Source organism: Catharus ustulatus, chromosome 2, assembly GCF_009819885.2.
Source record: "Catharus ustulatus isolate bCatUst1 chromosome 2, bCatUst1.pri.v2, whole genome shotgun sequence".
In the NCBI taxonomy this organism is placed as follows: domain Eukaryota; kingdom Metazoa; phylum Chordata; class Aves; order Passeriformes; family Turdidae; genus Catharus; species Catharus ustulatus.
Genome location: NC_046222.1, coordinates 115,907,874 through 115,930,037, shown reverse-complemented (window position 1 = coordinate 115,930,037; position 22,164 = coordinate 115,907,874). Strand labels below are relative to the sequence as shown.

The 22,164-nt window shown below is 44.6% G+C and overlaps 1 protein-coding gene across 1 annotated transcript in view; it reads right to left on the bottom strand.

The window, feature by feature from the left end:
• LANCL3 (LanC like 3) overlaps positions 1 to 20,608 on the bottom strand; it is a 36,059-nt gene extending 15,451 nt beyond the window's left edge. Inside the window, exon 1 of the mRNA XM_033051199.1 lies at positions 20,016 to 20,608. Within this exon, the coding sequence (XP_032907090.1) occupies positions 20,016 to 20,561 (546 nt within the window). The 5' untranslated portion in view covers positions 20,562 to 20,608. The remainder of the gene's footprint in view (positions 1 to 20,015) is intronic.
• Positions 20,609 to 22,164: the final 1,556 nt, after the last annotated feature.

Genomic DNA, 22,164 nt, shown 5'->3' with positions numbered 1-22,164 from the left:
GGGAACATGACATGCTGCAGGAAAGGATGGAGCACAACTGTCACTGTACACAGGTGGCTGGCTCAGAGCAGCTGGTGCTGCTGCACAGTTGGTCAAATGCAATGAGCATCTCAGTTCCTTATGTCTCCACTTAAACATTGAGTTTTAAGAAAAAACAGTTGGCCCTTTATGATGGGTGACAACATTTGGGATCTTCATGTGCATTGTCCACACAATGTCCACTTCTCTCCCTTCTGTCTCCCTTCTGATTGCCACTGATGGGCATTTTTATTTGTCCCAAGAACACCAGGTAGGAATTGGAGGAGTGCCCACTTGGCCCAATCTCCAGCAGCATTTTACAGCCTTTTGCAGGCTGGTGTGTACCAAAGCCAGTGGCAATAATGACAGCTTCCCCCATGCCTGGAATGCATTCAGCTCCCTGGCAGGAGGGTGCAGCCAGGTGGGCACTGGCCTGTTCTCCCAGGTAACAGTGACAGGACAAGAGGACAGTGTCTGAAGCTGTGCCAGGGGAGATTTAGCTTGGACAGAAAGGCTGATTAGACTTTGGAACAGACTGCCCAGGGAGTCACTGTCCCTGGAGGTGTTTAAGGAAAGACTGGATGTAGTGCCATGGGCTGGGTGACATGGTGGTGTTCAGTCACAGGATGGACCCAATGATCCCAGAGGTCTTTTCCAACCTAATTGTTGCTGGGATTCTGTGACTATGCAAGCAGTCACACAGCTCCTCCTGCAAGCTGTGCATTGTATTCTTTTCTTAGGACATTTCTCCCTAGGTATTCTCATCTTAGGACAAATCACAATGTCCAGCAGAGACAAGAGGAAGGGAGAGGGTGTGTGTGTGGAGGAGGAGGAAGCACAAGAGGATCTGACTCTTTTGTCACTGCTGTACCTTTCTTCAAGCTCCCCCTACCCTGGGTCAGTGAAGAGAGAAGGACACGAGAGTTTCTCCTAGCTACACTCAGGCTCCCAACACCTCTCACTGCTGCACCAGGGTAAGGCTGGATACACCTATGTAACACAGTGGCTCTCCCTGGTCTTGGGAAGGAAAAAACAGGTTTCCATCACTATCATTACCTGAAGAAAGTAGAGAAGCACCATCCCCTGCTCTCTGCTGCTGGAGAAATGAAGCAGGGAATGCCAAGGAACAGATCTCAGATCAGAGCAGTTCAGATAATCACCATGATTGAGGAGGAATCAGTCTGCCCAGAGAGCTGAGGTCCTGGGATGCACTCCTGTGCTGAGGCTTTTGAACAGCAGCTGTCTGCACCCCAGCTGCATGTTCTCTGCTGCCTAGTCGAGGGTTAGAGTTACCACAGAACACAGAGAGCCAACAATTTAATTTCAAGCATCTCTCCCTAGAATTGCACCCAAATTCAAGAGCATGAATTGAAAAGCGTGTTTAAAAACATTATAAAGATTTGCAAATTAAGTGAGAAACAAACTCAGCACTGCTTGGAGAGGCTTTTTCTTACATTACAGAATTCTACCCCAACATTTTTCAAAAGGCATGTAAAATCATTTTTTTTTCCTTTTTCATTGGTACTATTGACTAACCACATAATGCATGGCTGAGCAATTATGGAGACACAGATTCTGGGAACTGGTAAAAATGGATGTATCAGAGATCACCTTTCTGCAACCCTGATCCTTGTTTGGAGCTGCTGTGTATCCACCACTCCTACACCAGACACAGGAGCAGTTTATGAGAGCTCCAAATAAGCAGAAGATTACTGCTGCATGGAGCCTGCTTTCCTTCCCACTCTCCCCTCACAGGCAGGAAGATTATTCATGTACAAACTTCATCAGTGGGAAATCCTTTGACTCTTTAGTCTCAGCCAGAAAATAAATCAGCGCATGAATTCTGTAATTAGCTCATGCCAAAAACACAGCACAGAGTTGTCAATTCCTGATGTGAGATTTACCCTTCTGCACTCCAGACAGGTGTCCCTGACAGTGCTGCATTATGATGATAAACACCTTCCAAGCTGGGCACCTTGCACTCTTGTTGGGGTAACAGGCAGCCCAGTGTGCTGTAGCTGTGCTGCCCCAGGATCCCATCCCATTTATAACACTACTAAGCAAGGAACATCTGCTCTGCCTGTGTATATTGGATTGGTTTACTTCCCCTTAACAGTGGGTCTGCTGGTTCTCTGGAAGGGATTCCATGCCTTCATCTGCTCCACAGACATTTCTTGTGCTAGCAAAGCTGTCCTGGTGCTTGGACTGGCTCAGGAATGCAATCTATGCAGAGGCATAAGAAGTATCATCCATTCTTCCAGCTCCAGAGCAGCAGGAAAAAGGATTCATGAAACAGTCCTTGCAAGAGACAAAATCTTTGTAACCAGGAATGAGAGACCCTCCCCAAACACTGCATTAACCCGTGGGTTTAGTCTGAATTTAAAAATCATGCAGGTCCAGTTCATTTGGGCACCATTTGCTACTAGGAACTTAGGCAGGCTGCTTCTTAGGAAAAGGAATTTATTAGTGTTTGTACACATCTGCAGGTCAGCACGAGATGGGCAGAACTCAATTTCAGTAAAGGCTAACATTAGCCAAACTGACCTAGGCTTACAGTTCTAAAAATGAAAATGATAATTGTATCTAGAGACCAAAGAAAGTTGATGAGCCATATTTGAAGATGGCTTGAAGGTTTCCAGAAAGAACTGGACACTTCTGTTTCTTCATTCTTTTACTTCATTGGTAAGAGACGTGAAACCTCAAAAAAACCCCAAATAAAACTAAGAGATTGTACTTAAAAGCAAACTATGCAATAGAACAAATGAAAAGTACAGGATGAGGACAGAGAAAGATTGATTGCTAGTTCCTTGAGAATTTTTCTAAGGATGCTCATCATTCAATTCATCTTAAGTAACACCATATCTTAATCACTCACAGTAATGGAAAAAGCCTTCTCAGTCTCATGCAGCACTTTATTTTTTCAATTTGTCAAAGTCACTTTGACTATTAGATCATTCTTATGGCTTTTAATATCAAAGTCCTCATTGACCTGAATGGGTCTTGACTGGGGAGACTGTTACTCCTGGCAAGTACCATGTAAGAAATGCTGAAAATTGTACAAGTTTGTTAGGGTTTCTTTGTCTTGCAGTAACACCATAGGGCTGGCTCATGGTTTGTTGGGGCTGATAATTCTGTCCAAGTTAGCCCTTAAAGACTGAGACTTCAGGAACATGAATTACTTGACAGAGTACAATGCTGACCTCACTTGCAGAAGCAGAGACAACAGATACAGCTGAGCAAATATCCAACTCTTCAAACACTGACCCTACTCTCATTTCAGTCAGTTTGGAGGGAACTGACTAGCACATGCACTGTCATTCATTGCTCTAAACCTATGTGGAGTTCATGACTTACTTAGAGACAATAAAACAATATTTGGGTTTTTTAATCACATTTTTCAAAGGCTGTGCATACTTTATGCCAATTGAAAAACACTGCATTTATAAGCAGTAGTTCTCCCTCAGACTGTCAAAGAACTGTCAGCAAATATTCTCAAGAAGACTGTCTCCTGTGATGAGCCAGGTAACACAACTCTTCTGCATCTTAAGGAAGGAGACTAAAAATTTCAGCTGAGGTATGAACTCCCCTGAAGCCAGAATTCCAAATAATGGTCTGCATTTTCTGTGGAGGCAGAGCTTTGCACTTGTACTGTAGATCTTCTTTGCTACCGCAAATACATTGTTTGAAGAATTAAAATTAAAATTAAAAAGTTTGAAAAACTAAAATGAAAGACTGAAGTTTATATACACACTGGCAAATTGTATTGGATCAAATTCTCTCTCATCTTTTTTGACAGACAGTTCAACAGGAATTCACTTGCCTTTCAAACTAATATCCTAGGTCATGGTTCACAGATGCAGCTGAGACTGTCAGACATTTACAGTTTTACATGGGGAATTTTTTTTGTCAGGACTACAGGATTTGACCTGGACTACACCTGTCAAAAACATTTTACCACTTTTCAACTTTGTGGGTGTCATAACTTATTTCTTTCTTCTTTTTTTGGCTTCCTCGGTTTTGTTGAGTATTGTTTACATGGATGCTACTCACAAAGTACGCCAGAAAATATTTGAAACTCAGAAAACAGACACTTCATTCTATACATTGTTAGGCAGCCTTATATTTTTCCCTCTTCACATTAAAAATACTGCATTCCTTATCTGTCACCATCATCCAATCCTTTCATCTTCCTCCTGCAAGAATTCCCAGTTTACTTCCAGAGCCTTTAGGCTTGTTTTGTGAGTGCTCAGACCTCCTCCTCCTGTACAAGTGAACGTGCGTCATTCACAGGCTTACCACACTAAATAAGAAAACAGACTCATCTCTCAAAGCCTCGTGGCACAAGTGTTGGAACCAAAAAAAACTGATGGAGGAGGAGGAGAGGGTACAGAAAGCAGCATTTGGAAAACTATCCATAGAAGATTGTACAGCTTGTAACTGTTAAAACTTGCAGAAATTAACTGCTACTCATTCCTTCGTTTTGAATTAGGATTCAGAAAGAACAGAGTTGCTGCCAGCATCAGAGGCTCACAACTACAATGCCTTCAATGCAGTGGGGTTTTTTTCTGCATTTAAAATGAATAAAAGCTTGGGCTTCCATCACAACGTGCTACCTAGGGATGCACAGAATACTTTGTTCTTTCTTTGGATAATTCTCTGGGTCTGTTCTCCCATTATTGAAATAAACAAAACAAACAAAACAAGAAGTCAAGCAGAAACAAGTACTTTAGAGGTAATTAAGAAATTGTTCTAAATGAAGCTATCATCTGTTTTCTGGACAGAAGATAATCTGTTAAAGAAGATAACACATTAAAGAACACAAAAACTATTTTATCTTGCAACGTATGAACAAAATGTTAGTTTATGAAAAGCTGTGAGTTTAAAGGCAAAATATCTCTCTGCTTCCCCAAGACTCAAATAAGCTAGAGGAATTATTTCTGCAAAATTTAGCTGAGTCCATTCACACTGTACAATTTTAACAAACACTTTTCTATAATTGAGAATTTTCAGAAAGATCTTTGGCTTAGCTGCCAGAAGTGCTCCAACACTCCAAATGAATTAAATTTGAATTCTGCAGAGCCCAAGTTGTGTAAATAAATAATTTATCACCTTTCAACTCACCCAATATTAAAACATAAGAACATTTATTCCTGACTGTGAGAGACTGGAATGTTAATGGTTAATGACTCAAACAATTTCCCATTTGTGCTTTGCTGGGGCTGGGCTTGCCCCCCCTGAGGGGCAGGGAATGAGTTTTTGGGTGTGTGGTGGTGAAGTCTCTGTTCCCCGTAAGACCAAGGGTGTGAGAACCCATCACAAGCCAGGCTTTGAGACAGGTGAGGCAGATTCTGCAAGGTGGAAAGGTGCTTTTTATCATCACAGTTGTCCTCCCTCAGTTGTAAAACTCCCCCTGCTACCCCAGGGAAGGGTCCTGAGGGTGTTCATCCCCTCTGATGGGGAATAATTGGCTCAACTAGGTTGGTGTGAGAGGCAAGAAAGGGTCACAAACCATCAAAGACACCCAAAGCACCCCCAGACTCATTTCTGAGGCTGCTTTCCCCCAAAGAACTGGAAGCTCCCTCAAGTGGGGAAGGTACCTGGGGATTGTCACCAAGCCTAAGCATACATGAACCCACTGAACTTTGTGTTTTGGGGGATTCCCCCACCCCCCATGCATCAAAACTGTGACCATCACTTTGACCAATGGACATCAAAGCTGCAACAATCAAGTCTCATTGCAGAATCCATTGAAATATCTTTCTACTCTTTCATCTTTTCCACTTTTTCTTTTCCCTCATACATTTATTTACTTGAGTGTTATTTTTATACTTCTATAATGCTATATTACTATAGATAATAATAACAAAAACTTTTATTTTATGGCCACAAACCTGCTCTCCTTTGCAACCAAACTGTTCCAAAATAACCTCTATGTATATATATTTACACACACCAATCATTCAGTGTTGTTTAATTCTAATCTGCCCCAAGGGATCTATTAACAAGAACTTGGGTTACTCTTGCCTTCAGGTTTGGCTCACAACACTGCCAGATGTTGCAAGGCCATAGAATCAACTCCCAGAATTTAGCCCATCAAGTCTGGAATTAAAATAAACCCTTGTATTTCAGAGCATAAAGCCAGACCTTAAAAGAAGCAGGTTAGGCATGTTACAGACAACACATTTCAGCATCAATTTCCACAGACATTTGTATAGCTGAGTCATCTAGCACTGGAAGAAGACATTAAACCAGATGGAGCACTGGAAACAAATCCTGAAGGAGAAAGATTTGTTTTTACACTATAGTGCTCCTCACTGCAATCAAGTGGAAGCATCCAACTGTCCATGCTGTGCTGTGTGTGAAATAGTTTGAAAACTGCTACTTAAACCTGTTGTGCAGTTACTGAGCCTCTGCCATGCTGCAGCTGTTTCTTCCCATGCTGTCACTTCAGGTGACAGAGTTTGGGGCACTTCCCTCCAGGCGTGCTCTGAAGAATGTTTGAGTGTTAAACGGGAGTAATTTCAATCAGAGGTGCAGTAAAATGCTCCAGCCATCAGCACACTCAGAGGCATCAGCTTAAATCACTGCACTGTGTCAGAAAAAGAAAGGAAATGAATTTGAATTACCAGGTCTGTGATGAAATCTCAAGGTTATTGCATATAAAAAGGAAGATCCCCACCTGTACAGTAATTTGCTCAGAGCCCATTTGGTCTGAAAACCTGTGAGGGTGACAAGAGGTGAACACATTCTGCCCTTGCTACCGGGAAAAGATGCAATGCCAAATTTGCTTTTACTCCACAGCAGGTCAGACCCCTGGGGCTCTGTGAGAAGAGCACTTCCAGCACACTGGGAGGGATGAGCTGGGTGGGATGTGCTCCCCAGCTGCAGCTTTGCAGCCTCCTTTAGAGGATGCAGAGATGAGTTATGGCAGGTGAGATGGAGTGCAAACTGCCACTAGCTGTGGGAAGACTGGAAGGAGCTGCATAGAGAAAAGAGAGCACTATAAATCTGTACCAGAGCTCCATAGATGGTGAGTGATGTAGCTGTTTCCTTATGAATTTTGGCATGGCCTATGTGACCCTCAACACAGCACTCTCAGGATTTGGACACCTATCAAAAGATGCCCAGATTTCCAGTGCCTTGGACATTTAAGCGTATCCAACCTTATTCAAAAGTTTGGACTACAAAACTTTTGATGTCTTGGCATCCTGGGTGAATTTTAGGCAATGGAAAGGAACCCCAGAGGAATCCCAGAGAGTGAATACATAATATCTCTGTTGGATGGTACAGCTGTGTAGGGAGTCCACAATGGCACTGACCTGGTGGATGCCATGCTGTGATAATGAGAGCTGGTTATGGCTTTTTATTGATATTAGCTGTGCATTCTCACTGAGAATAAATGCAAAGGAAGTAAGCAGAATTTACATTAAAGTAAGTGTTGAACTCTGATGCACTCAGGCCCTGTCATGTCCAGCTTACTTGAATCTCAGTTTCTTCCTAGCATACAGGATAAGTATTACAGATATTTCTTCACAGATACATGTGCTTACGTTAAAAAATCAAAATAAACCTTGTTTAAGCTCATTTCTTAATCTCTTCAGTTGTTTTCATACTCTATCTCTGCCTGTGCATAACATCTGGCACTTGCTTCGGTTTAAATGCCAAAGGAATTATTATCCAGATATCTGCCTCTTCTGGATCATTAATGAGAATAAGTTGGTTGCTTCATTAGTCCCTTATTAGTACTTATGATTAGCTTTGCTTGTGGTCTTTCAGCCAATTCCAAATCCACAACGTCCCCATCCAAGCCAGCAAGAATTAAGTTTTCCAAGAAAATTATCTTTGACACTGCTTCAAAAGGCTTATTCAAATGTAAACAAGGTATTGGCTACTTTCATCAGCCACTAATTTTATGATTCTGTTGTTTACAACAAGTGATCTTGCTTGTCTCAAAAGACTTCTTTATTCTGTCATGCTGCTTTATAGGCACAGTTTTACTATGCAGACCTTCATGAGGCATTTGACACCTGGAAGTATGTCTAAATATTTGCTGCTGAGGAACAATGTGGCTACCTGTGAAATTAGTTAAATGAGGTAAATGACACAAGGCTGAGGCATAAATTAGTCACTTCGAAGCAGCACCTGCACTGCCTTCAAGTTGGGGCAATTCTAGAGAACTCCATTCTGGCATCCTGCCACTTTTACTTTGTGTGATGATCTGCAATTTGTGCCATGCCAATAAGCCACTGAATAGAAATATCAACTTCAGCTACAGGAAGAATGCTGACAACATAATGCAGGAAAACCAGATGAAGGTGATCAAGTCCTCTGAGTCATCTGAATTTTACTCTATCCTTAGACTGTGGTAGCAGCCTTTATAGTAAAAATCCTGATGTTCTTTATGTGGCTCCCAGAAACTCCAGGACACATTGACAAGATGGCTCTGAAGCAAAAGACAGTAACAAAAGAGTTTCCAGTGGCATTCAGTGCCATTAGCATTGCCTGGAAATCTGCCCACAACTCCAAGTACAATCCAAGTCATATTTCAAATACAGTCACTTACAATTCAACACTGCCACATTTCAAGGGCAGATTTAAGAGTCAGGGGATTTATTTGAGGAACTGTGGAATACTGTGCCCTTTAAAACGTAGCTTACTTGGTAAGTAATGGGATTACTATCTGTACTCCTCTCTTAGTTGAAAGATTGCCATTTGGTACGATAATAGAATTAGGAAAATTTTATCTATCTTCCCTTTGTGCTACTTTTTCTCAGCTCTCAGTAAACCAAGCAGACTTTGAGAAAAAGAGACTGCTGTGTCAGAAGGCACCGTTCAGATTACTCTAAGAGCTCAAACCTCACACAGCAAGGAAGAAGAGTAAGAGCCTTGAGACAAATCACACCACTGCCAACAGTAATAAAGAAATATTCACAGCACTTGGCCATTAGCTTGCATGTAATTAACTAACAGGAATTACTACTACTTCATGTTACAGATGACACATAGTGCTCTGGGAGGACTCAGTGCCATCTTCTCTTTTGCTGGATTTGTCATTTTACATAATTGTCCTCTGCAGCCCCACAGGAGGAACTGAGCAAAGTGAGACAGGAGGGCCCCACACAACCATTTCTGGACCTACAGATCAAAAAGTGTGTTTTCCAAGGCAAGCTTGTTAAGTCAAAATACCAGAATTTAAAACTCTTTACCAGATGCCTTTCATACCCTATTTTGTGTGCTTAATATTTGGATGCCCTTGGAATAAAACAGCGTCACTGCAAGGGCCCAGAAGGACACAAGTTCTGTCTGCACAGTCTGAAAGAGATTCCATAAAAATAATGACAGAAAAGAACCTCCCTCATAGCCCCTATGCTTGAGGGGTGTCCTGGCCATCTGCAGACACTGGAAAGAATGTTTTATCATCCTCTGGCCTGTAATTCAGCTTTCAGAAAAAGGTTTTGTCTTTTCCCCCTGATGCATCCTTGGCTGCTCATACATCACACAGGACAGGGAACTCTCCTCCTCCACTGGCAAACAGCAGCCTGAGGTGTTTGATCAGCACAGACAGGAGATAATGTTCCTGCAGAGCAGGGGCACAGGCACTCTTAGGGTATTTCTTGTCTTCTTTCAATGGTGGGGCATGGTCTACCTCCTACAATCACCCAGGCATTTTCACTAACAAACAGAGCTGCTGGGCTGTGTGGCCCTTGAGAAGCCTTTGAGCTGCAGCATCCACTAAACCAGAGGAAAAAAAAATCTTTATACCAAAAATTTTCAGATAAGCCTTCCCCAATTACCTGCCAGAACCAGGAATGGTTTTGTCAAACCTTAATACTTAGTTAAGAAGAGAAGATTCTGCCCTTCCTTGATACAGCAAAGACTGACATGAAGATCATGGTGCTGAGTGGGTCCTTGTGGACTTCCCTGCTTGCAACTGCAAGAGAAAAAATTGCAATCCTTCAAATTCAAGGTACTAGAGGAAGTCAGAGGAGGTGGAATGGCACTGAGCCTGCTTTTGAGGAAGAGAGGCAAATGCAGGAATTACTGGAGAAGAGAAGGCTCTGTGGAGATTTCATGAATGTGTATAAACACTTGATAGGGGAGAACAGAGGAGACACAGCCATGCTCTTCCTAGCAGTGCCCACTGACAAAAAAATTCCACTTAAATCTAAAAAGAAAGCTTTTTTACTCTGAGGGTGGCCAAGCACAGGAACAGGTTGCCTAGGAAAGGCACAGAGCAGAGATATTCAAAATCCACAACCCTGGGCAATCTGCTCTTGTGGACCCTGCTCTGAGCAGGGGTCTGGACCTCCAGAGTATCTCCAGAGGTGCTTTCCAGCTGTGGCCATGCTTTGACTCTACAAATGGGCCAAATCCAAATCTGAGTATGCTCATGCACTGTTCAGATAGATGGTGTGGATTTTATTAATTTAGAGACCCTTAGATTCAAGTCCAACTCAGCTTACCTGTGTGGTTTTTTTTAAATTTTTTTTTTGCCAAAATAACCTAGCAGTCCCACAGTGCTCAGAAAATTGAATCAAAATAGGACAAGTGCATTCACACTACAACTCTGTCTACATTTTGTCTTCTGGATATGCAGCAGTTAAATGAGGATTTTTTCCAGGCATTTTTGACGGCATAATAAAAAACATGTATGGATGAAAATGGCAGCCTGGTATAAGAAAGCTCATGATTGATTCAGCTCTGCCAGACAAAAAACAAACAAATCAATATTTATTTAAAGAGCCTGAACAAGTTTCTTTTTCTGTTCTATTGCTATTTTCCCTGGGTTCATATTTGACCAACTTAGCTCTTATCAAATTTAAACAGCTCCATGTGGAATGTGTATCTTGCAGTCCATTGCTATTATAACTGGAATTCTGACTACTTAATCACTGGCCTAGTCTTAAAAAACTAAAGCAAGTATAGCATTAGCCATTTCACAGATGGCAAAAACACTGAGCTTTATCTTTACATTAGCAAATAAAGCACATCACAAGAACAGACTAAATTTAACCTCCAGACACTTCAGATTTCACTTACTCCTTGATTTCTAATGCGGACAAAATAATTGACTTAATACAGCCCTCCCAAATTTATTGTTCCAAGTGTTCTTCCACAAAAGAACTCTTATCACTTCACAGATGTCCCCTGGATATGTAATGGCATACCTCAAGTTACAACGTACAATAACATATTCCCAGTTTTATTCAGGGAACAAAGGAAAAGAGATTCTCTAATTGGCATTAATGACACAAAGCTCCTTCAGCTGAAGAAGCTTCTCACCTTGCATATCACAGCACGGTGTTCAATGATTCCCTGTCTCCACATGACCCCTACCTCCTTCACTTGTTCAGAGACTTTTCCTAAGGAATACCTGTCCATGAGCTGCAGCCCATTAAAAGGCTGCTGGATAACAGCAGGTCATGAGCTGGAGGTGAGCCAGTGTCACGCTGGTGGGAGATGCAAACACCCTACTGAGCTGTGTACATGGAAAAAAGACTTGGAAGAAATAAAGTTATCTCTTTGCTAGACCAGAAAGGCCTTTGCCAGAACCACGTGTCCAACTTCTGGCACTCTCCAGGAAAGGCTGGAGGGAGACTGGCAGAGTGCAATGGGAATGACCAGAGATGTAGGAAACATGACACACATGGGAAGATTGGAAGGATTAAGATTGTTTAGAGAAGAAAAAAGATAAGGGTAAAAATTGTAACGGTCTTGAAATTATAATATAAAGAGCTTCTGCAGAGAGGAACAAAGCTTCTTGCTATTTCTCAACGGAGAGGACAAGGAAAATCAGGCTTAAATTACAGCAAGATTCAGATTAGTCATTAGGCTGGACTTGTTAACAGGGCTGTGTGTCACACATCCAGGGCAGAGTGTGGATCCCTCATCACTGACTGGGGGTACGAAAAGCAAGTCAGGGAGGGGCTGCCAGGAATGACAGGCACAGGTACACCTTCCTGTGGGCTAGGTGGCAGCCTAAATTACCTCTCAAGATTGCTGTCAGCTCTCTGATTGTGGTAGGGATATTACTTGGTTGTCAGGACTGAGCAATCAAACTGCAGAATGCTACAAGTATGGAATGAGGAATAATTACCATCTTCCAATTCTGCACTGACCCCCAGCACAGAGCTGCTTTGTCTTGTGCTGCTTCTAGACCCAGGCTCACACACTTTTAAGAGCAGCCTTCATTTTCTTGATGCTCAAACCTAAATATGACCAGCACAAATTTATAATCCTCAACCATGTTAACATTGTACCAATGACGGATTGGAAGCAATCTGTTAAGATTAGGCACACAAAATAACTAAAAGCCTTGGACAGATAGAAGGTGTATTTATCTGCCACATTTTTTTTCCTCCCAGATAATTCAATTCTATCAGTCACCCATTCCACCTCACTCATGATCCACTGCTCTTCAACAAGAGATACCAAGCCATTAAAATGAAGAATTCAGGAATGTTGATCTGCATATAAAAATAAATTTATGGTTCTTCTCTCAGACATCAAAATATACTGAGCTGAGAAACACCAAGTGACTCAGACACAGCTTGGACTGCTATTAAAATACTTTTTGATCATGTTTGCCTAAAATGAAACAGCTATTTTAATTATTTTGTCATGGTGCTCCAGCTCACTAACTATCAATTGAAAATAAGCCTAATAACATAGATAAGAAGCAACTGGTTTTGACAGGATATTGTCCCTGAGCTCTGCTGTAATGGAGTGGACAGAAGGTTACACAACATCACTTGGTGCTTGATCTCATGCTTGTCAATGGTCAAAGAACTCCCTGCTATGACACAGACAAAGACATATTTTGACAGATCATCCTATCAAAAATAGTGACCTGATTGCATATATTGAATTCTGATTCTTTAAAAAAAGGGTGGAATAGAGAAGTTGGGTGACAGCAGGACCACAGGACTTGCCCATTTTGGTTGGCTCCCTGATCCTCTCAACAGAGCTTCAACACTGCCTGGAGGCAAGGCTGAGAACCTGCTCTGCAATCTTCACACAGCCTGCCTACGGGGCTGGAGGTTGATTTTAAGACTGCCCAGCTGAATTAACAGAGAAAAGTAGGATCTACTGATTTAATGGAAGTGAGACAAAAGAAGAGGATCTTTTCTACGTTTCCTACATCTTCTTCTACATCTGCACCCTGCCAGTTGTGGTGCATAGCTGTGCCACATCTTTAAGTAAAAATCTAATGCTTTAACAATGTGTATTAAATGGCTGCAGAGGAACTTACAGCTTAATTTTATCCCTTCATTTATCTCTGTGCTGTAAAGTGCAGAGGATGTTAGACTTTTACAGAGTAATTGTTGTTAGCCTGGTGCTCTTTCCTTCCTCCCTGGAGCAGCTCAGTCCTTCATATTCCTGCTTCTTTAGCCTGGCACCAAAGTAAGATTTACTAACAGCATTACTGTTTAGGATACACACTGATTTATAGTATTATATGCACTTAACAGGAAAATGTCAGTGTCAGAAGTACAGCAATATTCATGAAAAGCCTGTATTCGCTTCCAGACATCAGCAGTTGTCTCAGTTATTCCTTAAAGAAAATATGGACTATAACACATAAGGCTGTGCTCTGATTGTAAGCACTGGATGTGATGACAGCTATTTTTGTAAATGTATGAGCATATGCAAAGAGAATATGGGGATGGAAAAGTGGCAAACAAAAAACAAGCAGACGAAAATAGTAATTTTCCTCAACAAAAATGTAGCTTACTCCTCTGCCTGTCTTCTTCCTGTTCTGTTTACTGTTCTCTTGAACTTTTACCTTCTTCTAAATTGAGTACATTGGCCATCAGACCTCCACCAGTCCGTCACAGAACCTGATTTTAGTTTTAAATCTCCCCTGCTCTAGGGACTACATTATTTCTTGCCTTTTTCCCTTCATCCTTGAGTTCTGCTACCCCCTGCACCTTTCTATTTTTCTATTTTTGCCAGCAACTAATTCTTTCACTTTCAAAATAATTTTTAAATTGTCTCTTTTTTTGCCTTTCTGTTCAAGCTCTGTCAAATATCTTTTTTCCCCATGCCTGCCTGCCTCTGCCTCCACACACTCCACCACATAAGCATGTTTGATATGCACACTCTTCCTTTCTGCTGTGTCATCCAGTGCTACCTGTGAGTTAATACAGTTAACTGTGGCTTTTGGTCCTGTGTAAGAGCCAGGCCAAAAAAAATCATGAGGGGAAAACATCAATGTCAAATACTGCTACCCGTAGGACACAGTAATGTAATAAAGTTCTTTGGTGTACGCATAAAACACAACATGCAAAAATCTGGAAACCCAAGGCAACAGATTTAAGGAACCTGTGCCACTCAAGTGACCCCAAGTAAGTAATGCTGTGAAAAACAGCAGCTCCCAGCCCAGCCCTGCACCCCTCTGCCAGAGAGATCCCCTGTTTCTCTGCTCCAGATGCTCCAGAGATGCAGTCACCAGACACATTCCACAGGTCCGAGTAGCTGCCCAGTACCTCTCCACAAACATGCCCTCATTTCAGCTCCTGGGCTGTGCTCTGCAGCTCTCACCTTCAAGGCAGAGGCAGCACTGCAGAGGGCAGGGACACTGCCTTGAACACCTCTGCTTCAAGCAGCACTGACAAACTCCAGAGAGTGACCTCAAAGCTCTGCACGGGGACAACGAGGAAGGTGACCGAACTGATAAAGTTTAAAAGTTAAATGCTGGCATATGAAATTTAAAGGAGTCAGGAGAAGGATGGGGAAGTAAAGATCTATTCTGGATACAAGAGATGCCTCTGCATAAATATATTTCCTTTTTTTTTTTGTTTTGTTAAAATCTCTTATTATAACATCAGTATTAGTGCTTGGGCTGCTTTTTCAGCAGAAAGATGCTGCTGCATAGACAAATGTTCTTCCAACAGCACGAAGAGGTACAGAGATACAGCGCTGTCTTTTTAATACCACTCCTCAGCTATAAGCAGTTGAAATCCATATTTCTGCAGCAGAAAACATAACTTATGTCGCTAAACTCGTGTCAATCAAACCTCTAATTCCAGCAAGATCCAGTCTGTATTACGGTATTTTGTGCTGGCTGGTAAATAGTGCACTTGAAATTTAACATTTTCAACCTCTAGTGTTCTACATTGACTCTGCAACTGAATATTCAGGGTCCACTGCGTTGAACTGAGTCCAGCCATTATCAAGATGTCCCCATCTCCCAGTCTGAAGGCTGTTAAGATAAAAAGGATTCACATTGCCTTGCTGAAGAGAAACAGGAAAATTCTGAAATGTACACCCAAATTATTTCAGATTCCTTTTAAAATAAATCCAGATGCAAATACTTCTCTTTGTTCTACTGTTTACTTTAGAAAAACCCAGTTTTCAACTGCTGGTTTAAATTAAACAATTTAACCAAATTAATGCAAAATGTATCCCCTGTGTGTAATTTGGGAAACCATGGCTAGGAGACTGCACATTTAAACAAGGCAGGCTAGGATTGAAAGATTTTATCTTTACCGTTAACTCATTTTAGTTCTCTGGCAAAAAAAAAGATATCCTGGCTGTGTAGTGGCCTGTGAATAGCCCAGTCCCAGCTAGCACCACGATATCTGACATTTGAAACACCACAACATTTCACATAAACTGGCAAATTCTTCCACAGAGAGAAAGGACTTCAATGGCCACAGTGGAGGAATGAAATCTCACCTCAAAGGCCAACCCTCCCCTTTCAGGCACAGGTGAGATTAAAAGCCTGACACGAGGATTCTGCACTACAGCACTTGGAGGAGCATCAGGTTTGTGGGTACTTTGCACTTTAATTTGTATGTCTTTCAGAAACACTGTGGTCAGCATTAATACATCTACATTCCACATTAAAGAGATGAAAATGAATACGTTCTAGGCAGCACTCAGGAAGATTCTTCCTCTCATACTTTCCAATACTTTTCTAAGAGATTGAAAAAGTAGAAAAAAGTTAATAGTCTTCAAACACTCACTGACTATGTGGAGGGAGAGCTCTAAGGAACCAACAACATAATCTAGAATTGTCTGAAGAGCTTCAAGAAAATAGTTTTCATTCCTTTGTATTTTCTTCTCCAGAATATTACCAAGTACACTCTGGTTGGACCCATCACTTCCATCCGTTCTGCCTTTTAGAATAACACCTGACACCTCCCTGGCTCTGGCCCCCAGATCCCAGACACCCCACAGCAGTGCTGTTCCAGCTTTCCACATACCAGGTGACTCCTTTAGCTTGATTTCCAATTTCCTGGGGTCCAGGACAAAGAGGCTCTGGGGACAGATGGCAGCCAGGATAAGGACAGCTTTCAGTAGGGCCCTACACTCAACAGGGTCCTGCTAGAAAAACCTGACAGAATATCAGAACTGTGGACACTCTGACAGGGCAACACCCCTGGAAAACCAACCAAATCGTGACCCAGCATTGGCTGGCAGAGGAAACTGAGATGCTCCTCTGCCACAGAGACAGAAGCTTAACCATTGTGGCATGAGAGAGCCTCTGCAGGCTCTCAAGACTCCCCAGTGCTTTGGTCCCTGAGCAAACAGGTTTGGGCACCTTGCTGCCACAGTGTGCTGGTTCACCTTGTCACCCCTGCAACTGCAGCCAGGGTCTGTCACAGGGTCCCCAAAGTCTTTTGAAACCATGAAATCCCAGCACCAGGCTGTGCAAAATGCTGCTCTGTCTGCTACAGGGCACCACTGCTGTCTGTGCTGCTGCAACCCCGAGCCAGTGAAGCCAGTGGAGCCCATCCATAGTCAGTTATTAAAAAATAACCCAAGCTGTGCTAAAAGGCAGCAACATCTTTAGCAGATGGTAATACAAGGAGCCACTTGAACTTCTGTACCTTTTCCTCTGTCATCTGACAGTTACATTGCCAGAAGGGAGTGCAACGACCGAGGCACACCATGCTCCATCAACCACGAAATGGGACAGAAGCATCACGGAGAAAAATTGAGGAGAGGATAAAATATCATCTGAACGGAGGGATGGGAACACCATTTTCATGGTCTTACTGCTGTTTGCTCAAGCAAACACAGAGTGAGTGAAGGTAATTAAAAGCAGGACTGACAGATTTCCCCAAGGACACACAATGAAACAACACTACAAGCATTAGAAAAAGATGTACTTAAGAGAGAATAAAACAATTTTTCCCCCCTGAATGGCAAAAATACAGTAGTTAAGGACAGCTAAAGTACATGCACCTTATATAAATGACATACTGTTTCTGCCAAAACAATATTTTACCTATCTCTGTCTGGGAAGCACTGACTGCAATATAATGGAAATTAAAGAAGGGATGAAAATAAACATCTTTCCTAATGCACAGTGCATCATGAAAGTCAAATCCTGTTAAGCCTTGACTGTTGAAGTAATCCTTACTCATGCAAAAAATCCCAATTAATTAATCAGGGGAAAATGCTGTATTAGCCTAAAAATCTAAAAACCAGCTGAATGTAAATGCCTTCTTCACATGAGATCAGTGTTATCCAACAGATTGGATCCTTCAGGATAGTCCATTAACTTCATGAAGAACATGTGGAGCTTAAAGACACCAGGACTCTTTAGCAAGAAATTGAAGTATTGTGGCACAGCAGCAGAGCTGAACTTGTGTTTGCTGAAACAAAGCTGTCTCCTTCCATCCCTGCTTGGATTAAACAAAAAATAAACCCAAGACATAAATTATAAAATTCCCTCAAAATGCTTTTTTCAAGGACAAGCAATTTCTTGTATATAGGTCACCATTTGACTCCTTCAGAGGAAAAATCCACATGGGCAGCAGAGGCTGTGTTTCAACACAAGGAATGGATTTCACTTTGTGCTGGAAATATTTGCACAGTGTCCTCAGAAAAAAAAAAAAAAAAAAAGAACGTGGGTAACAAGAAAACATGCTGCAATGAGACATGTGAGGCTGTGCACAATCAAATTACAGGAGGTAGCATTTTCCAGCGGTTCGAATCACAAGATATTGCTTCTATTCTGGGATGTACCTGGCTTACAGTTTGACCTTGGGTAATAAATGACATGCACTCTCTCTGGGCATCCCTTTCTTCATTTGTAAAAAGATGCAGGGTTTGGTCTGGCAATATAATCATTAAAATAATACTGTGCTAGGCTGGGAATATTTATCAAAGGACACAAATTTTGCTGAAGCTTGAGTACATATAGACTAGAAATCATAATTCTCCTCACAAAGCAGCAAAATATTTCAGTTGCAAGTTTTAAAAATCTTTGTTAAAATTAAAAAAAGTAATTTGACTTTATCAATGATTAATGATGTGCTTTGCTACTTGCACTACGCATTTAAAATTATGATGTATTTGACAGAATAAATAATACTATAGGATGTTAGGTTATCAATGAAAACATTAGCAAGGGGTCAAGATACGTTTTATTGGCAGAATAGCAATTAACCCACCTGGCTAAATGGATTCCACAGTAAGGGCATGCCTGTGCTTATCTGTGGGGACGTTTAACTCTTAACAGCTGCATTTAGTACAATTTTCACCAAGCAAGCAAATAGAGGAGAGCTGTCCTATTGCTCAGCTGCCTGTGAGAGCTGCCTGCACCCACTCTCCCAACTGCTCAGGGATTGCTCTCAGGGATGTAAGGAAAATGGAAAAAGCATTAAATAAACCATAGGGTGCAGGGTGCCACCTCCTTCTGTCGGAATGTCAGGGCAACATCATAAACACTGACATGGGTGCTGGACACACTCCCTCAGTGCAAACTGAACCAACTGATGGCTTATTTCTCCATGAGAAACCATCCCTTCAGGCAGGCACTGCTGCACAATGGATTGTGATGTGTCTACAAAACTTTCCTGTCATGGGAAAGGCCATCAAATGGAAAGTTTGGTTATGTTGTGGTTACAAATAATAGAACGATGGTTATAGTTATGATTGTCAGACAATCTTGTGCAAAGAAACAGCAGGCTTGGTATCTACTTAAAAGGCTTAGTGTGGCTGTGAATTCTAGTTCAAGGCAATCACAGTATTTAACTGATTAAACATTCTTCCTGGCTTCTCTGGATACCCTCGAGCCTCCTGAGACCTCCATTAAGTGAATTTCCTCAGACTCCAATTGCAGTGACTGGTATTGGATGGGGCAGAGCCACTAGTTCTTACATCATTTATTTACTTATAAATAAATCTTGCTTCCCCCTCCTGGGAGGGAAGAAAGCCAGAAGCATATGAACTTGCAGATCAGTGATTAACAGAGGAAACACAGATTGGACCTGACAAGAGGACAAGGGGAAAAAATCTACCAACAGCCTGCTCAGATACCACACTGACCACTTAGTAACAATCACCACAGCAAACACATCAGTTGCAATAATTATTATGCCATAATCGGTGGAAGCTCTGAATTGTCACCTGAATTGTACTGACAATGACAATGTCCTGGGGAAAAGTCCCGACTACTGAAACCAATACCGCGTTGAACCATAACCACATCTCACGCTTCCAGCAAAAAATCCCCGCTCTCATTCATGAAAAGCACCAAAATACACGGCCAGATTTCCGAAAGTCTGTATGCTGGGGGTTAGCAAGAGCAAATGCCCCTGAAAATCTGGTTCCTTGCTTGCAAATTACAGCACAGCACTGCTCAGCATTACAGGGTTCCTCACTGTTTTACTCAACGCTGTTTCTTTTCTTACCCACTTCATTTTACGGAAATACTCTTGAAAAGCCCGGGGTGGCTTCTGCCAAGTAATTCACCACCCGGCAACCAACAGCTGATGCTCTCGGCGCGCCCCGGGACGCAGCGCTGCGCTCCGCAGCCGGGACCCATCCCGCTCCCTCCGGCCGGAGCCGCATCTCTCATTCCGGGGGAGCTGAGGAGGAGCAGCCCGGGGGTCCGAGGCTGGCCCCCGACAGCGCAGGCTGCAGAGAGCCGCGGCAGCGCCGCATCCCTCCAGCACCGAGGGCACCGTCCCGGCCGGCAGCAGCGGGGGAAGCCGCCCCGGCTGAGTGCCCCGGCCGCCTTAGCGGGGCTGCCTTACCTCCATGCCCAGCCGCTGCTTCAGCACCAGCGCGGCGCACAGGTACCCGGCGCGGCCCACGAACAGCTCGTCGGAGCCGCACTCGAGGAAGGAGAGCGGCGCGCAGACCTCGCTCAGCTCCCTGAACTTGCCCAGCGGCCGCGCGTACTCGGGCAGCCCCAGGGCGCGGTAGACGAGCGCGGCCACCGCGTACACGCCGGCGCCGCCCAGCAGGAAGGCGGCCCGGGTGTCGGCGTCGGCCTCGCCGCATCCCTCCTGGTAGCGCAGGCAGGCGTCCACGACGCGGCGGGCGGCCCGCAGGTACGAGTCCCGCGACGGCGCGAACAGCGGGCACTGCGCGACGTGGTACAGCATGTAGGCCACGCCGGCCACGCCGCCGTACAGCCCGCCCGGGCAGCCGCGGGGGCCGCCCAGGGGCGGCAGCTCCCGCAGGATGCGCTCGATGGTGGCCGTCACCAGCGGCACCGCCGCCTCCCTGTCCGGCGCCGCCGCGGGGCTGCCCGGGTAGTCATCGAAGCGGTTGGCGAAGCAGCGCTGGCTCTCCATCCCCCGCCGGCGCGGCCGCTCTGCGCAGCGGGGAGCGGCGGGCGGGAGCTGCCGGCCGAGGGGGCGGAGGGAGCGCGGGGGAGGCGGGCGGGAGGCAGCGGAGAGGCGGGAAAGGGGCGCTCCCACCGCCCGCGGCTGCCGGACGGGGCGGGCGAGGCGCCGCTGCCGAGACGGGGGCGATGCCGGGGCGAGGGCGATGGGCGCTACTGGCCGGGAGCGATAGGTGATACCGGAGTGAGGGCGATGGGCGATGCCTTTCGGGAGCGATGGGCGATGCCGTCTGGGAGAGATGGGTGATACCGGGGCGAGGGCGATGGGCGATGCTCTCCGGGAGCGATGGGCGATGCCGTCCGAGAGCGATGGGCGATGGGCGATGCCGTCCGGGAGCGATGGGCGATGCTCTCCGGGAGCGATGGGTGATGCTGTCCGGGAGCGATGGGCGATGCTGTCCGGGAGCGATGGGTGATGCCGTCCGGGAGCGATGGGTGATGCTGTCCGGGAGCGATGGGTGATGCTGTCCGGGAGCGATGGGCGATGCTCTCCGGGAGCGATGGGTGATGCTGTCCGGGAGCGATGGGTGATGCTGTCCGGGAGCGATGGGTGATGCCGTCCGGTGGCCCTGACGGAGCCGCTCCAAGTCCGGCGCAGCGCGCTCAGGGCCCGCCCAGCGCCCCTCGCTCGCCGCCGTCCCAGCTGCGCTCGGCGAGCGCTTCTCGCTCGCTGTGGCCGGCCGGATCTCCGGACCGTCGGGCTGACACACAGGCTGACCTGGTTCTGGTGTCCGGCTTGTCCTGCCGTGGGGCTCTTCCTTCACACAGGGAAGTTGGTGCATCACCTTAGCCCGACCCGTCTGTGTATCCCCGAGGAAAAGGGGTTAATTGGGTTTGCCATCCTCCCCCGCCCCGCCGCTATCAGGTATGCTGCCATTTGGCTCAGGGATAAATGCTAGTTCTGCTGGAGACATCCAGGGGCTGGAAGGGTGGCCGGAGAGCTGCTGAGTTATTCCTGGCTGTGGAACGGCCCCTCGGGGGCTGCTACAGCCAAAGCTGAAGGATGGAGCCAAATCCAAACGAGGGCAGCCCGAGGCCAATTTACATGAGAAGCTAAGCAAGTCCCCAGCAGACCAGCGGTGGCACAAGGCCATCTTTGGCCCCTTTCCTTCATGCATGAGCCAAGCAGAGCTTAGGAGGAACAGAAAATTTAGGTCAGTGAATAGATTCCAGTTAAAAAAAAAAGAAGAGAAAAAAAAAGGAAAATCATGAAGTAGTGATTAAGAGCAACTCTTTCATGATACAAATACTCAGTTGTCACTTCTGCCCCTGATGATATGAACTTCTGTACCATAAGTGAATTTCTCGTCAAAGATCTATGGCTTATGGGCACCTGGTACTTTCTCTGGTACTTTCTCTGGACATGCAGCCCCAGTAATTGAAGACCTTCTCAAAGAGAGGTGGAAGGTGCAGCTTACTGGAGGCTCCAGGCAGGAACCAGCAGCTGGCACAGCAGTAGCAAGCACTAGAGCACTGTCTTTTGGATGTTGAAAGACCTTTCTGAAGTTGTGGCTGGCTTCTCTCTGCTTCATGCTGGCTATTTGTTTCAGCCA